This window comes from Ursus americanus, chromosome 3, assembly GCF_024610735.1.
Source record: "Ursus americanus isolate L20-20 chromosome 3, mUrsAme1.1.p, whole genome shotgun sequence".
NCBI classification, from domain to species: Eukaryota; Metazoa; Chordata; class Mammalia; order Carnivora; family Ursidae; genus Ursus; species Ursus americanus.
Window position 1 is genome coordinate 14,850,246 of NC_142129.1, and position 18,274 is coordinate 14,868,519.

Below are 18,274 nucleotides of genomic sequence, written 5' to 3' on the forward strand. Positions count from 1 at the left end.
AGCTCACCCTGTGGCCGCAGTTGGCTGGCCTTCTCTTCTTTGCACCTTGTGGGTTCCAGGTGGTGCAGTGGTGGTTAGAGCCGGCCCCTTTCTTCAGCTCCAAGCTTCTCTTCGCCCACACAGTCCCTTATCCTGCTCCCGTGCTCTCTGTTGGCCCACTCTGATTCTCCCCATCTCACCAAGCCTCCCAGATTCACCAAGCCACCCCTACCTCTCGTAGCTTGGCAGTTAAACCTTGAACATCAGCAGTACAAACATAGGGAATGGGAGTCTCATGGCTTCGAAATAATACTTCCTTACGGTTGTTTCTGATTGGTGACATTTTCCTCTTTAGACCAGTATTCTCTAGATTTTATCTTTCACACGTCCTGGTTCCTTTTTCACCTGGTGTATATCATGGTGAGCTATTTCCTGTTTTCTGTACAAATCAACTCTCTTTGTTTTTATCAACCCCTGCCCACAAGGTGTTGGGGAGCAGGGGGGGTGAGTGGAGAAGGGGAGGGGTATTTTGAGACAAATTACTGTCAAAAAAACAAGACTCTCCCTTAGGTGGTTGGTTATCTTTTCCTGGTGGGTCTGGTTGAGGAGCCCAGAGCTGGCTCTGTGTTTACCAGCTTGGGAAGCACAAGGGCTCCGAAGTGACCACCTAGTTCAGGAACCTAGCTTAAACTCTGATCCAAGGAGTCCAACTAGCAATTCTCAGCTCCAGCTGCACGGTAAAATCACCTGCCGCCCCTTGTCAAATTAAATCAGTCTCTGAGGGTTAGGCTTAGGTATTTCTAAACACTCCCCAGTTGATGAGTATGTGTAGCCAGGGACGAGAGCCACTCTACCGCCCAGACCTCGTCTGAGTTGCGGGGGAGGATTTATTGCCAGGGTTAAAATAACATTCTGTTCTGTGGCTGGAAGAGAAAAGTGAAAAGGTCATTTGTTTTTAGTCTTCAGCCAGAGATTCCTGAAACCGAGACAATTATGTTCTTTCAAGGCCATCTTTGCTCTTTTTTAAAAATTTTTTTTATGAAGTTATCATCTCCTCTCCCAACTCAGGCTGTTTGAAGTTTATCTGCTGCAAGTGCAGGCAGAATTCTGCAAACACTTGTCTTCCCCTGGGCCATTCGTAATGGTTTGTAGGAGAGCTCTTCTCTGTGCCGGCAGGTGGGGAGCTGTGTGCCAGCCTTCTGCAGGCCCAGTCGTCCTTCACAGGAGAAGGCAGCCTGAGTCTCCATCTTCCCAAGTGGAGCGGTGGTCCCAGAAGGCAGGCAGGCAGCAGCATCACCTGGGCACTCGTTAGAAATGCAGATCTTCAGTCCCCACCCCAGACCTACTGATCAGAAACTCTGGGGGTGGAGCCCAGCAATCTGTGTTCTAGCAAACCTTCTGGACGATTCTGACGAACACCAAGAGTTTGAGATCCAGCCAGTAGGTCCGGGGTGGGGCCTGAGAATTTGCATTTCTTTTTTTTTTTTTAAAGATTATTTATTTATTTATTTGACAGAGATAGACAGCCAGCGAGAGAGGGAACACAAGCAGGGGGAGTGGGAGAGGAAGAAGCAGGCTCCCAGCGGAGGAGCCCGATGCGGGACTCGATCCTGGAACACCGGGATCACGCCCTGAGCCGAAGGCAGACGCCTAACAGCTGCACTACCCAGGCGCCCCCAAGAATTTGCATTTATGACAGCCTCCCAGTGATGCTAGTCTGGGGACCTCACTTTGAGAACAGCTGGCTTAGAGAACCTGAGGAGGCCATGGCGGACTTTCACGCCCTTTCCAGGCTGAAGCCTCCTGGTGGATATTAGGGACCTGGAGCTGGGGCAGAGTGATCAGCAGAATGTGGAAAGGAAGCTTCTGCCACCCTAAACCTAAAACATGACCTCCCTCAAGCTCTAACGATGCCCGGTGCTGCTGAACTTGTCTCCCCAACGCCAGTCCTAAGACGCAGTTTCTATCATCTGTTGTCCCACCTTTACCAGATTCATGTGCATTTGCTCTCCTTGTACTCTGCTCTCAGTTTTCCATTGAGTGCTGGGGAACAGTGGTTTCAAGAAGGGCTTTTTTCCCCTACTTCTTTTTCTCCCTCTTTTCGGTTTGGAAAAGTTTTGATCTGCTTTTGTTTTTCCAGATTAGGTTTTGGGTTTTTGTTGTTGTTATTTTGTTTGTTTTGTTTTGTTTGAGATCAGGGTTCATTTATCAGATCTTCCTCTTATTTGAGTTACCTTGGATTTCTCATTTTATTTTATTTTTGATTTCTCATTTTATCAGCCTCAGTTTCCCTAAGTAAAAAGTAAATTGCTTCCTCATAGGCATACCATGTTACATATTAAATAGCAGATGCGGAGTTCCTGTCACTTACAACACAGGTAATAAACGTCGGTTTTTGTCCTCCTGGCCTTACTCCCAAAGAGATGGGCACAAACTGCCCCATCCTGATGGCCGACCAATATGCTGAAATTGGGGTAAAGAGAAAGCGTCTGAGAAGTGGGGGGAAGTCTAGGGAATGTGGGAAGATGGAGGAGGCTGCTAGTCAGAGACCAAGGCTGGATATAGACGCTGCAGACTGAAGCCGGGTGCAGAGTGAGTGTCTCGGATCTAGAGGAATGAGCAGTTTGCCTGCGGCTGGAGGTGAGAAATGACAAGTGAAACTGAGCCTTCGGACAGGCTGCAGCAAGGACCCAGTGGCGCAGGGCCAAGCATGAGTGTCTTGGGTGAGCATGGAAAAGCCTAGAGACTCAGGGTTCCAGACAAAACCATTAGGCTGCCTGGTGGCCTCTAGTTATTTAGAGGAAATGTTGACGTCAGGGACCTTGGATATGCCCTCCTTCTCCTCATCTAGGACAGGTAGGACCATTGCTGCATCTAGCTGTGACTGGAGAGGGGCTGGGTCCTCTTCTGTGATCCTGATTTCGCTGTCAGAGAGGAGCCATAGTCTTGGCACTGGGGGCAGGATGTCTGGATTGGAGGCTAAAGAGAAAGCAAAGACTCTAAATTCCTTTCCAGTAACAGTTGTCATGTATCTCTGAGACAGAAGGTGGAACCTGTCTAGCGGTGGGGTATTTATTTCACAGAGGTCATTTTCAGCTCCATTGCAAGGGAATCATTTTTTTAAAATTTAAATTCAATTAATTAACACAGAATATATTACTGGTTTCAGAGGCGGTGTTCAGTGATTCATCAGTAGCATTAATGGCACTGGCCAGTGGAGTGAGAGGCCTTACAGTTAATGAGTCTCCCATTCATCTGGTGATGGAGTGGCTTTCTGTCTGGGCTGGAGTCTGAGGACCCCTCCTGTAGGGGGGCTGGGACGAGTGATAAGGGGGAGTCAGTCCAGCTGAGGGCCCTGGGTGGTGGGGACTGCTGGGAGCAGTTATATCTGAAACCACAGAACCCCAAAGCAAGCGGAGGGAGCTGAAGTCGGCTTATCAAGGAGTGCCGGAGACACAGAAGGCCCGCCTGAGGAAATGGCTGGGATAGAGGCGTCATCAGAGCCCGATGACCTGCTCTCGACTTCTCTGCGAAGCAAAGTGTACGGGAGGGCTGGTTGGGTTTTAAGGGCTCAGATGGTAGCAGACACAGTCATCGATTCCGTGGGTTTTGTTTTTTTCTAAGAGGTGCCACAGCTAGATCTGATGGCAATTCCAGAGGGTTTCAGAAGTGCCTTACACACAGACAGCAGCATTTGAATAGTGCCATTTTATTTTTATTTATTTTTTTTAGTAATCTCTACACCCATCGTGGGGCTCAAACTCATGACCCTGAGATCAAGACTCACATGCTCTACTGACTGAGCCAGCCAGGCGCCCCAAAATAAGTTACTTTTAAAGATTCATTCTTAGAAAATAACTTTTATCTAAATGTTTACATTTAAAAAATTACTAGCTTCAGTAAGATAGTTTTGCAAAGTCATTTGCATTTCTGCTTATTAGTGACAACTAAAAAATAGTGGCAACAGATAAATGTTTAATATTTGGGAAATGGAAGAAAACTATTAAAAGAAAGATTTTAATTCTCCATAAGAAAAATAGAACTTGAATAAATGGAGAGATAGTTTCTGTTTCAGAATCGGAAGATTAACGTACTTAAGGTGACATAATATCTGATCTAATTTATGGAGTTAACACAAATTAGATTCTCAATATGATATTTTTGTGGAAATTGACAAAACCGTAATAAAATTTCTATAGAGAAAATGATAGGTAAGCACACTAAAGGGGTTTTGGAAAAGGAGTAAACCAATGATGTAATAAATTACTCCATTAATATTTAAAATATGGTGCAAAGGAGATTTAAGTTATATTAGATTTAAAGCAGAACAGTAGATTGATGGGGCGCCTGGGTGGCTCAGTCGTTAAGCGTCTGCCTTCGGCTCAGGGCCTGATCCTGGTGTTGTAGGATCGAGCCCCACATCAGGCTCCTCTGCTGGGAGCCTGCTTCTTCCTCTCCCACTCCCCCTGCTTGTGTTCCCTCTCTCGCTGGCTGCCTCTCTCTGTCTGTCAAATAAATAAATAAAATCTTAAAAAAAAAAGAACAGTAGATTGATAAAATCATAATAGACATTCCAACAGTTCTAAGTTTGTTACAAGATTATCACATAATAGTCCAGAATTACAGAATAATAAGAAAGAAATCCTATTTAATATTAGGATTATTATTGAGGGGCGCCTGGGTGGCTCAGTCCGTTAAGTATCTCTTAATTTTGGTTCAGGTTATGATCTCAGGGTTGTGAGATCAAGCCCCGCATGGGGTTCTGCACTGGGCATGGAGCGCGCTTAAGATTCTTTCTCTCCCTCTCCCTCTGTCCCTCCCCTCCTCCCCCCCTCTAAAAAAAATAGGATTATTATTGAGAAAAGTTGATGTAAAGCATTTCTGTCCATTTCTGACACTATTTGTCATAATAAGCTCCAGATGTATTAAAGAATTGTAGTCGAAGGTATTTCTTTTACAAGTGAAACAATATATATTACAGTTATCCCACTATGGTGGAGGAATTAATTTCTGACATATTAAAATTATGAAAGGCAAATTGGAAGGGTCTGATCATATAAAACTTTAGCAGTGGCAACCTTAATTAAGGTTCTTGGTAAAAAGGGAAAAAATGCAAAACTATTTGAAATAAACAAGGCTGGTAATGATTAATTTTTAAAAGCGTAAAGAACAATTATAAATCTGTAGGTCAGTAACCATTCCTACTATAGATAAACAGTTAAAGAATATGAACAAATAGTAAGGAAGTAAGGAAAGTAAGGAGTAGTAAGTAAAGAAATATAAGGATCAAGGCAACATTTGGGAATATTCCAGTCTCATTAGTAAATTAAGTGCAAATTAAAAGCATAAGTCTATTTCTTACCTATTGAAGTAGCAGAAGTGATAAAACTCCTTATTAATGTGCTTGCAGGGAAATAAACACACTCACAGATTGCTGGTGTGTTTCCTGGAGAGCCCTGGATCAAAATGAAACAAGCTGCCAAGAAAATTATTGTGTCCTTTGAGGCAGTACTCCCGAAGGAATAAATCCCAGGAAAATATTGTAGAGGATGGAAGGTTATTTGTACAAAGGTGATCGTAGCCATGCTATTTATATAGTGAAAATCCGGCCATGACCTCACTGCCTGGCAATTTGATGACAGTTGTGCAAACTAGAAAATGTTAATATCCCATCATATTAATAACTATTAAAACCATAAATCTGAGGACTTTGGCTATAACTGTAGGTAGCACATGTAAGTTAGAAAGTGTAATGAGTTTGTTATGTGGACACTGATAACTGCCAAATTACTTTTGTCTAATGAAAACGTTGCCGTCAGGGTTTCTCAGTGATCTGAATCGGTGCTTCTCGGACCTTAATGTCATTAAGTCATTTGGGGATGTTGTTGAAGGGCAGATTTTGTTTTGTTTTGTTTTGTTTGTTTGTTTGTTTTTAAAGATTTTATTTATTTATTTATTTGACAGAGAGTGAGACAGCCAGCGAGAGAGGGAACACAAGCAGGGGGAGTGGGAGAGGAAGAAGCAGGCTCATAGCAGAGGAGCCTGATGTGGGGCTCGATCCCATAATGCCGGGATCACGCCCTGAGCCGAAGGCAGATGCTTAACCGCTGTGCCACCCAGGCGCCCCTGAAGGGCAGATTTTGATTCAGTGTAAGTAGGGTGGGGCCTGAAACTCTGAATTTCTGACAAGCTCCCAGGCATGCTGATGCTCCCTCCTCTACCACTACACTTTGAACACGGAAGACACAGGTCTCTGCCCTCGGTTGGTAGCCACTAGTCCCAGGTGGCTATTCAAATTTAAATTAATTAAAATAAAGTAAAATAGAAAATTTAGTTCCAAAGTCTTACTAGCTATGATTCAAGTAGCCATCTTTGGAAAGCTCAGATCATAGAACAATTGCATCGTCGTAGAGTGTGTTCTCTTGGACAGCGTGGACCTAGATCATCAGTGTCTTAAAATGCAGGAATTTCTGTCTCTTTTTTTCTGTAGAGTTGTTTGAAACATACAACTAAGAGTTTGTTCCATTCCTTTGTAGTCACAGATCATATAGGTATACATACGTTGGTATATAAGACACAGGAGAAATAAAGCAATGAATAATTTTGTATCATTAATATATTTGATAAAGGGGGGCGCCTGGGTGGCTCAGTTGGTTAAGCGTCTGCCTTCAGCCCAAATCATGATCCCAGGGTCCTGGGATCGGGGCCCATGTCGGACTCCTTGTTCAGCGGGAAGTCTGCTTCTCCCTCTGTCCGCCCTCCCCACTCATGCTCTGTCTCTGTCTCTCAAATAAATAAATAAATAAATAAATAAATAAATAAAATCTTAAAAAAATATTTGATAAATGGAATCTCTTTTCTCATTGACTTTTACTGTCAGTCCCTACACGTATTTTTTTTAGAAGATTTTTTTTTAAAGTAATCTCTGCAGCCAACATGGGGCTCAAACTCACAGCCCTGAGATCAAGAGTCACATACTCTGTGGACTGAACCAGCCATGCACCCCAAGTCCATAGATGTATTATAATAATTATTCTTTGCCCCACAGTGGGCAATCATTTCCAAGAAATTGATTTTAGTTTCTTTGTCAATTTTTTCCTCTAGTAATGAATACTAGAGGAGATAGTGTTTAAAGAAGTATTGCAACAATTTATAGATGTGTATAAATTGTGAGAGAATACATCCCTGGGGCACCTGGGTGGCTCATTCAGTTGAGAGTCTGGCTCTTGGTTTACGCTCGGGTCCTGATCTTGGAGTTGTGGGATTGAGCCCCCACTTCTGGCTGTGCACCTAGTGGGGAGTCCGCTTGTCTCCCTCTGCCCCTCCCCCAGGGTGCGTGCATGCGTGTGCGTACACGTGATCACTCTCTCTCTCTCAAATAAATAAATAAATAAATAAATAAATAAAATCTTTAAAAACTACATCCCCTGTACCCCAACTTAGGTGTTTCATCAGTTTATACTTTTAAAGCGTATTCTCTAAGCAGAATTCATTATCAAAGGATGTAGCATTGATAACCGAAAGCTCGCTGGATGATTTGTTTTTTTTACTTCTGTGGTGTGGAAACACTGACAATTGTTGTTTTCTTCCAGGAATTTGTGCAAATATTCTCACAACGTTCTCTCAGAAGAGAATTTCAAGGTCTTGAAAAATCATGAGCTGTCTGGACTGAACAAAGAGGAACTAGCCGTGCTTCTCCTCCAAAGTGACCCTTTTTTCATGCCTGAGGTAAGTGATGAGTCCTTAGTTTAAGCAGCAGAGAGAATATGATTGGCAGTGTTGTGTCATGGATGTGTTGGAACAGGAGCACAAAAGACGCAAAGTTACCGCCAGGCTCTGCAGATAGCAATCACCAGGTGCTTGTTGCTAAGGGACCTAAAGATTCCAGCAATTTCCTTCCTGTTTGAAGTGATCTGAAGGCACAGTACTAGGACTAATGGATGCTCTCCATATAGTAGCTTCCTGGAAGGAGATGGTCTTTGAATTGAGGTTTTGGAAGATGATAGGGTATATTGGTTGAGGGTCTAGGCAAAGCTGTTACACCAAAGAGACCCCCAAATTTAGTGACTTAAAGAAAATATAATTTTATTTCTCTGTCCCTCGACAATCTAGATCCAAGGTCATCAAACTATGGTCTAGGGGCCAAATCTGGCCTGCCACCTGGTTTTACAAATAAGGTTTTATTGGAACCCAGCCACACTCATTCATTTGCATATTGTCCATTCCTGCTTTCTTTTTTTTTTTTTTTAAAGATTTTATTTATTTATTTGACAGAGATAGAGACAGCCAGCGAGAGAGGGAACATAAGCAGGGGGAGTGGGAGAGGAAGAAGCAGGCTCATAGCGGAAGAGCCTGATGTGGGGCTCGATCCCATAACGCCGGGATCATGCCCTGAGCCGAAGGCAGACGCTTAACCGCCGTGCCACCCAGGCGCCCCCCTTTCCTGCTTTCTTAACACAAGAGTAAGCTGAGTAAGTTTCAAAGTCCTGACCCTGCCGCCGACTGCTTGTGTGATCTTGGACAAAGCAGGTAATCCTTCTGGGTCTCACTTCATTTGCTGTTGTGCATTCGTTCAACTAACATTTAGGAGTGCCTGCAAGAGGCAGGCACTGCGTTAAATCTTGGAGGCAGCAGTGAACAAGATACATTCCTGCCCTGAAAACCTCAAAGTGTTCACACTCTCTCGCTTTGCCTTGCCCTGTGAGAATATAAAAGCTTCCGGCAAACCTGACTTCCTGGTTTATAAGCTTGTAAAATTTAAATGTGCTTATTAAAGGCAGAAATGCTGTCGTTTGTCCTGGTCTAATGAAGGCCAGGAGCATTCTTACTTCCTTATTAAAATAGTCCTAGGATTGTTAACCAAAGCGTCATTCGTGAAGTTGCTAATTGTTCTTTTTCTGCCATAGCCTTGAGGACACTGGTTCTCAAACTTTAGGGAGCATCGGAATCACCTGGAGGGTTTGTGACTTCAGAGTGCTGAACCCCACCTCTGGCAGCTCTGACCGTAGAGACGGGGATAGGTCTGAGGATTTGCATTTCTGATACATTTCCACGTGGCCCTGATGCTGCCAGTCCAGGGACCACACTTTAAGCCCGAGATCACAGTGAACCAGGCTGATCTGGGTTGCTCAGTCTGTTGAAACAATTTATAAATGTTTTGATCTTTGGGATTCTTTTATGTAATGATTCGAACATTTGCAGTGCATTTTATATTTTGCACAACAAAATATTTTTTGTTTGCACAACAACATATTTTATTATTTAATCTGCTCAATAACTTGGGTTAGGTGGACAGAGCAAATATTTTCCTCCTTCACAGCAGAGGAAACAGAGGCGGGGAGTAGGTAATTCAGGTGAGGTCACATAGCTGGTTCTAGGGCTACGGCTGCGGACTTTGAAATCCGTTTCTTCCAGTCCTGCATCATACGGCCTGGCCTCCGTGACAGTACTTCAGTAAAAAATACGTATGCCCTCTTTTCAGTAAGAACTACATGTCAGCAGAGCTATTTACATAGAAATTGAAAAATTACCTTCTTGGGTTTTTTAGTTTTGAGACACCTTGTCATGTTCTGCCTAGCAGAGACAACAGCTGCAAGTAAGATCCACATGTCCTTTTTTTTCTTTTTTTTTGATGATTTTACTTTTAAGTAATCTCTACACCCAATGTGGGGCTCGAACTCACAGCCCTGAGATCAAGAGTCACATGCTCCACTGTCTGAGTCAGCCAGGCGCCCCCGACATGTCCTTTTAGTTGCAGAATGACTTGATAGCCTTCCTCTTTGGGGTTCCTTTGTAATGTAGGGCTCCCTTTGGGTCCTGTTTGGTCCTAATGTAGCTGGCCATGGCCATCTTCTTTTGGTTCTTCCAAAGGGTTATTAAATTCATGGTTCGTTTAGTTAGTTTGCATGCCTCCTCTACCCCAAATAAATCATAGTTGACTACAACTCGTCTAGATTGTAGAAGACACATGTATTTTTATCCTTCGGTTTATCTCTGCTTACTGCCAACATTTTTGTTGACTTCGGCTTTCCTTAATGGCTGTGTGGCAAATGTGGGAAGGTGTATTGTCTCTGGCTAGTGTTTGTTTCTCTCTTCTGCAGATATGCAAAAATTACAAGGGAGAGGGTCGAAGAGTGACTTGTGACAAATATCCACAGTGTGAAAGGCTCCACATCTGTGAGCACTTTACCCGAGGGAACTGTGGTTATACCAACTGCCTCCGGTCCCATAATCTGATGGACAGAAGGGTGCTGGCCATCATGAGGGAGCATGGGCTGAGCTCCAGCGTGGTTCAAAACATCCAGGACATCTGCAACAGCAAGCATAGCCCGCAGAAACACGCTGGGCACAGAGGTAACTGCTTTCCACATTTTCTTTAATAGAAGGCACAGAAATAAACAAATCACAAGGGAAGTGTAACTTTACCTATAATCATTGTACCTCACCACGTGAAACTGTTGTTGCTTTCAGACCTTGTCTGTATGTATACATAATTTTTACTTCGTTATAATCATAGTATATATGTAATTTTGCAATTTGATTTTTTAAAATTTTATTTATTTATTTGAGAGAGAAAGAGAGAGTGAGCACGAGAGGGGGGAGGGTCCAAGGGAGAAGCAGGCTCCCCACTGAGCAGGGAGCCCCATGCGGGATCTCCATCCTGGGACTCCAGGATCATGACCTGAGCCGAAGGCAGATGCTTAACCGACTGAACCACCCAGGCACCCTGCAATTTGATTTTCATGCTAAGTACTGACCACTCCCCCAGTTTGTTAAAGTGTTTATCATTTTTCTAAAAGCTAATTGATCAAGCTTTTTTTTCACCAGCTATTAGCATTTTGTCCCATTAAATTTTGTCGCAGTTGTTTTGTCACTTTCTGTCCATTTTTGTGCACCTGTGAACACTGACACGCACACACATAACATTTTTGTGGTTAGAGCATTTGAGGTATGCAGTCATCCGGAGCCTCCACGCCTGTGTATATAAGCACACACTTCCTTAAAACAAGGCCACTCTCTTCCATAGCCTCAATACTATTAATACAGGAAATCTAGCATTAATGCAAAAACCATACACAATTTAATTCACAGTGCTCAGTACTATTTCTTTAAAAATGTATTTATTTTTACCATTTAAGTTGTGTTAAGAGATAACATTCCCTTTTAACCATTTTTAAGCGTACAGTTCAGTGGTATTACATTCACTCTGCTGTCAGCCATCACCACCATCCATCCCCAGAACTTTTCCATCTTCCCAAACTGAAATTGCATACCCAGTAAACAATAACCCCATTCCTTCCCATGCCGGCACCTGGCAACTTCCTGTTCTGTTCTCTGTCTCTATGAATTTGATCTCTGCAGCATCCTCATAGAAGGGGAGTTATGTAGGATTTATACTTTTGTGATGAACTTATTTCACTTCCATAATGTCTTCAAGGTTCATCGAACCCATGTTATAGCATGTCCTTCCTTAAAAAAAAAAAGACGATATAAAAAATATTATATATAATTCTAAAAATGGGGTAAAGATATACCTAATAAAATTTACCATCTGAACCATTTTTAAGTGTTCAGTGGCATTAAGTACACTCACATTGTTTTGCAGCCCATCCCTAAACCCCCCTTTACCTTGCAGAACTGAAACTCTATACCTATGAAACAATACCACATTCCTTCCTCCCCCCAGTCCCTGGCAACCACCGTTCTTCTTATTTATTTATTTATTTATTTAAGATTTTATTTATTCTACAGAGATAGAGACAGCCAGCGAGAGAGGGAACACAAGCAGGGGGAGTGGGAGAGGAAGAAGCAGGCTCATAGCGGAGGAGCCTGATGTAGGGCTTGATCCCAGAACGCCGGGATCACGCCCTGAGCCGAAGGCAGACGCTTAACCGCTGTGCCACCCAGGCACCCCTCTTCTTTTTTTTTAATAATAATTTTTTATTATGTTATGTTAGTCACCATACAGTACATCCCTAGTTTTTGATGTAAAGTTCCATGATTCATTACTTGCGTATAACACCCAGTGCACCATGCAATATGTGCCCTCCTTACTACCCATCACTGGCCTATCCCAGTCCCCCACCCCTCTCCCCTCTGAAGCCCTCAGTTGGTTTCCCAGAGTCCATAGTCTCTCATGGTTCATTCCCCCTTCTGTTTACCCTCTCTTCATTCTTCCCTTTCTTCTACCGATCTTCCTATTTCTTATGTTCCATAAATGAGTGAAACCATGTGACAATTGTCTTTCTCTGCTTGACTTATTTCACTTAGCATAATCTCCTCCAGTCCCATCCATGTTGCTGCAAATGTTGTGAAATCGTTCTTTTTGATGACTGAGTAATATTCCATTGTATATATGGACCACATCTTCTTAATCCAGTCATCTGTTGAAGGGCATCTCGGCTCCTTCCACAATTTAGCTATTGTGCACAATGCTGCTATGAACATTGGGGTGCATGTGACCCTTCTTTTCACTACGTCTGTATCTTTGGGGTAAAAACCCAGTAGTGCAATTGCTGGATCATAGGCAGTCATCGTTCTAATCTCTGTTTCCATGAATATGACTGCTCTAGGTACCAAATAGAAATAGAATTTTATGTGATTTGTCTTTTTATGACTCTGGCTTATTTTGCTTTGCATAACATCCCACTGTATGTATATGCCACATTTTGTTTACCTGTTCATCCCTGGTTGGATACTTGAGCTGCTTCTACCTTTGCTATTGTGAGTAATACTGCGATGAACATGGGTGTACAAATGTCTGCTTGAGGCCTTGCTTTCAATTCTGTTGGGTATGCACGATCACGTGGTCATTCTAGGTTTAATTATTTGAGGAACTGTCATCCCATTTTCACAGCAGCTCCGCCATTTTGCTTTCCCACCATCAGCGCACAAGGGTTCCACCTTCTCTACCTCCTCACCAAAACATGTTATGTTCAGTGTGTGAAGTGATCAGTTCTATTCCTTAATCATTTTCACATTGTTTAATGGATATTAACCCTCGGCAATTTTTTAAGCTTTTGTGAAATGGATGTGAGAGAGGTGAATTTTATAAAGCAAATAGAATATATAATTCTTGGACGCTATATTACATAATAAACAATTACACCTCCTTATATTTGAGAAATGCTTTATAATTAACCAGGGATTTTTCACCCAAAATATCTCATCATTGTTCCTGACAGCAAAGCTATGAAGAAAGAAAGGTGTATTATTAGCCTTATTTAATTGATAAGGAGATTGAGCTCAGAAATTGTACTTTTATTTATTTATTTAGATTTTATTTATTTTAGAGAGAGACAGCATGAGTGGGAGGGGCAGAGAAAGAGAGAGAGAGAGACAGAATCTCAAGCAGACTCCATGCTGAGTGTGGAGCCCGATGCGGGGCTCAATCCCAGGACCCTGAGATCCTGACCTGAGCCCAAATCAAGAGTCAGATACTTAACTGACTATACACCACCCAGGCACCCCGAGGCTCAGAAATTTTAAATGACTTTTATTGCAAGCAGTCTTAAATCGTTTTTGCTATGAATAAATAAAAGGGATGTTTCCAAGGCCTCACACCACTAGTTAGTGGCAGAGCTTATGTGTTCTGGTCCTTCATCTGGTGTTTTCTCCTCCCACATCACAATGCTCTCTGAACAGAGGAGCCCCTGGAGGGATGTTTTCTGGCGTAGTTTCCCAAGAAATTCATTGTACGTGAGAGAGATCTTTATTATCCCTTCTGGTTAATTTACTTAATTAACTATTTTGTTGGCAGGAGAAGGATGTTTGCTTTTATTCTATTACCGCTGCTCTCTGAGTTGGGAAGAGAAAGGCCCTCTTCCTCCCCTTTCCCCCACACAGTAGCACAGCTCATATGCCACACACGTGTACACACAACACACATACCACACATACACATACGTACCACATACTTGTACACACCACACACAAACACACATGCATTCACACCATACACATACTTCACACCACACATAACACACACACACATCTTACTGACAGACACATCTCACACACCAACTACATGTCACACTCAAGTGCATCTCTCTCTCTCACAAACACACTCCTCACACACGTATACCACACATGTACGTCTTACACACATATACCCCTCATTTATGCCCGCACATCCAGCATAACACACACCACACATAAACGTCACACATGTGCCTGTCCCACACGCACACTTCACACACACTCACAAACACGTGTGCTCACGCATTCCCTCCTCTTCCTAAGGAGTGTGACTCATCAGATTTCTTGAGAGAGGCTAATTCTTTTTAATATTTCTCACTTAAGCTTGGGCATTTGGAGACGGGATGAACTATGGAAAAACTTCTAGTTTAAATGAAATCAGAGCTTTACACTGTGGTTTTAATTAATTAATTAATTTATTTATTTTTGTGAATCCTAAATTTGTTTGGGAACCTTCTTCACAATATGAGCAAATGTAAATGACTTGGAAAATCCTCCCTGACTCACTCTTGTGTGTGTCTCCGTTCATCATAGCACAGAATGCTGACTTGAACCAGAACGTAGTGGAGAACCGCACCTAAGAGTCTAGGGGCTTCGAGGTTACATCCGAGGCCCAGGAGAGAAGTCGAGAAGAGCCAGGGTCACTGTGACTCTCATTCTAGGCTGCGGGGTGGTGTTTCCTGCTCTGCCAACAAAAGAGCAGATTCCTTCATCGTCTTTAACACCCTTCTCAAGATTTTTACACACCAGATTGGGACACGTAATTTGACAGAACTCAGAGAGCAAACTTGGAAAAGCTGAGGAGGAACCGTGGTAAGAACCCAAACCTGTTAGCGCTAATTTTCCTGGTTTCGTTTTTCTTTTCCTAGCTCCTCCCGCCTATCGTAGAGATCCGGCCTACAGAGGTAGAAGCAAGAGCAGAGACCGATCATTTCAGGGCAGTACCGAATTTCTTCCATCGGCTTCGGGTCCTACTCAAAGGCCCTGCACACCCGGTCTAGATCAGATTGGCCACAGGCCCCCCCTGGATGACGCGCCCGTGGAGGACCTGGCCCACAAGTTCGTGCGTTTGGGAAGTCAGGATGGCCCTCAGCCTTCCCCCGTCCCGCCTAAGGCGGATAATCTCAGAGGAAGAGGTCAAGTGGGAGGAAGCCAGCGGTTTTCAGAGAATGGCGGTCCAGAGGATCTCTTTTATGGGAATCAAGGTAGCATTTACCTCCCTTCTGATTCAAAGCCTGCTTCCAACCGGAAGGGCCCTGCATCCTGGCTGAACGGCAAAGGCACTGGTAGAGAGCGTGTGTTTTCCCAGAGTCAGGCTGCCCCTGGCTCTCCTGTAGATCAAACACCCGACACCATAACCACCAGAAAGAGCACGGGCGTGCTTTTCTCAGACGGCATGAATGCCGAGGACAGAAGTGGGAAGCAAAATGTCCAGTACGTCCCGCTTTTTAATAATAACGTTGATGGAACGGCCGTAGATACAACTTCCACAAGATCTTTCAATTACAAAACCACAACCAGCAGACAGAGGGAAAAATCGTCACCTAGGAATCGGGACACCGGAGCCACTCACAGTAATCTCCAGACCACTGGCAAAATTACAGATGGTGATGATCCAACAGTGGGGTCTGTCAGCGGTCAATACAGAGAGAAGATGGTTTGGGCTAATAAATCTGTCCACGGCACACCAAATGGCACTAGTCAAGTTGTGGATGAAACCGCCGAAGTCAGTACAATTGGTGCCACTGGGTTTGACTTCACATTGACGTGTAGAGGGGATAAAAATGCGTTGTGCTTTGGAAGTCAGAGTCTGGAACCCCAGGTCCTGCCCACACCTCAGGAGACCTCTGTCCCCACACCGCAACTCCGTACTCAGTCCAGGATGCCACCGTGTACATCGTCCTCGAGCAGCAGAGCTGCAGCCTGTGGAAGCCATGGTCAGAACGCTGCCCAAGTCCCGGTTAGCCCTGCCGCTGAGCTTGCAAGGACCCCAAGATGTGCTCCGTGTAAGTCACCAAAGGACAAAGGGGGCCCCATGTCTTGTGTTGGCCACAGAGCAGTTATGGCTGGTGGCCTCTCTGTGGACGTTCCCCAGTAGTTACTAAAGGGCATAGAGTTGGAGGGTTTGGTCAAGGGGTGGTACTGCTGAGGAGACTGATTCAAGTACCAACAGTCGAACCGTGTAGAGAAAGCTGCCACATTTACTGAGAACAGGAGTAGTTTGGTCATGGCTTAAACAATAAACATACCTCTCACATGACCCAAACATCCATGTTTGCTCTTATGGAGGGGCTGTCGAAGCTCTCATGAGCAACACACGAATCTGGAATTTTCTTGAACATGGTGCCAGTTACAGATACTCTTTCCCATTGTGAGATCAGGTATCTTGAATTTTGGTCTGAACACTAAGGTCAGCGTACGCGCATCTTCTTTTGTTTTGTAGATTCTGCGTCGAACGCTGAGAGTACCAGCTCTTCCAGGATGGCTGACTGTGGCTCAGAGGAGATTTGTCTTGACCATCTGTGTAGGGGTTGTCAAGTTGGTGAGTAACTTAAGAACTTTCTAGAAGCCAGCATTCACTGAGCACTTACTGTATATTAGGTGCATTGCCAAGAAACTTACATGCATCGTCTTTAAACTTCACATCAACCCTAGAGGCAGGTTCTGTTATTAACCCATTTTACAGATGTGGAAACTAGAGGCACCAAAAGGTTAGAGTAGCCAAGTTGGGTTTTGACTCTAAATTGCCCAGCCAGCCTGTGTTCTTGACCACTGCATGATATTATACTTTCTCCTTTTGCAGTTCACTTTTAGGTGAAATATTATACTTCATCAGGGACCCTCTTTTCATATGCTAAAAGCAAACAAACAAAAAACAAATCCAAAAAATAAAAGTATCCCAGCCGACACACTTTCACAGTTCGTGTCCTGTCCTTTAGGCGTCATGTCTCTTCTGGGCCGTGGGCCCTTTGCAGTTGGTCCTCACACATGTACTGAGAGTCCTGCACACCCGGACTGTCTGTCCTTCCGGTCAAGGGGCTGCACCTGTTCACTAGCCCACTCCACCAGGCTTCCTCCAGAGCTGTGTCCCTTGCACCTATATCTGGGACAGATGGCTGTCCTCCCAGCGTGATACCACCTGCTCACTTGCATGCCTCTGTCCCAGGCATCACATTGGATCGCCTCTGTTTGACCCCATAGTGGTCTTAGTCTCATTCACCTGGTGTCTGAAAAGGAAGATTCTGCCCCGTGTTCTTGAAATCCTAAGTCTTTAACCTAAATGTTTTTTTTTTCCTTTTTAATTGTGGTGAAATACACCTAACATAGGTTTTACTGTCCTAATCATTTTTTAACAAGATTTTATTTATTCGAGAGAGAGAGAAAGTGCACACACGAGTGGGGGGAGAGGCAGAGAGACAGGGACAAGCAGAATCCCCACTGAGCAGGGAGCCTGATGCAGGACTCGATCCCAGGACCCCAAGATCATGACCTGAGCTGAAACAGACGCCTAACCGACCAATCTGCCCAGCCGCCCCTACCCTAATCATTTTTAAGTGTATAGGTCAGTAGGGTTAGATTCCCATTACTGTTCAGCCAATCTCCAGAACTCTTTTTCGTCTTGCAGAACTAAAACTCTGCGGCCCTTTGGACAGCAGCTCTTTATTCTCCCCGTCTCCAGTCCCTGGCAGCCACGGTTCTAATTTTTGTTCTCTGAGGAGGACGACTGGAGGTCGGAGGAATCACACAGTATTTGTCTCTTTGTGATGCTAGCCTATTTCACTTTGTGTCACGTCCTCAGGTTTTATCCATGTGAAAGAGAATTTCCTGCGTGAGAATTTCCTTTTCCTTTTTAAGGCGGAATCATACTTTATTGCTTGTATGTGCCACATTTTGTTTATCCGATCGTCTGTGAACGGATATTTGAGTTGCTTCTACATTTTGGCTGCTGTGAATGATGCTGCTATCAGCTTGGGTGTATGCGATCTGCTCAGGACATTGCTTTCACTTCTTTTGGGGTATACACCCAGAAGTGCAATTGCTGGGTATTATGATGATTTGGTGTTTACTTAAAAATTTTGTTTTGGGGGGCACCTGGGTGGCTCAGTTGGTTAAGCATCTGCCTTCAGCTCAGGTCATAATCCCAGAGTCCCAGGATCGAGCCCCACCTCAGGCTCCCTGCTAAGCGGGGAATCTGCTTCTTTTTTTTTTTTTTAAGATTTTATTTATTTATTTGAGAGAGAGAGACAGCCAGCGAGAGAGGGAACACAAGCAGGGGGAGTGGGAGAGGAAGAAGCAGGCTCCCAGCGGAGGAGCCTGA

General features: G+C 44.0%; 1 protein-coding gene across 1 annotated transcript in view; it reads left to right on the forward strand.

The window, feature by feature from the left end:
• ZC3HAV1 (zinc finger CCCH-type containing, antiviral 1) overlaps nucleotides 1–18,274 on the forward strand; it is a 59,573-nt gene that overhangs the window by 12,958 nt on the left and 28,341 nt on the right. The window contains exons 2-5 of the mRNA XM_045792549.2: nucleotides 7,572–7,707; nucleotides 10,080–10,332; nucleotides 14,826–15,962; nucleotides 16,400–16,498. Coding sequence (XP_045648505.1) covers nucleotides 7,572–7,707; nucleotides 10,080–10,332; nucleotides 14,826–15,962; nucleotides 16,400–16,498 — 1,625 coding nt within the window. The remainder of the gene's footprint in view (nucleotides 1–7,571; nucleotides 7,708–10,079; nucleotides 10,333–14,825; nucleotides 15,963–16,399; nucleotides 16,499–18,274) is intronic.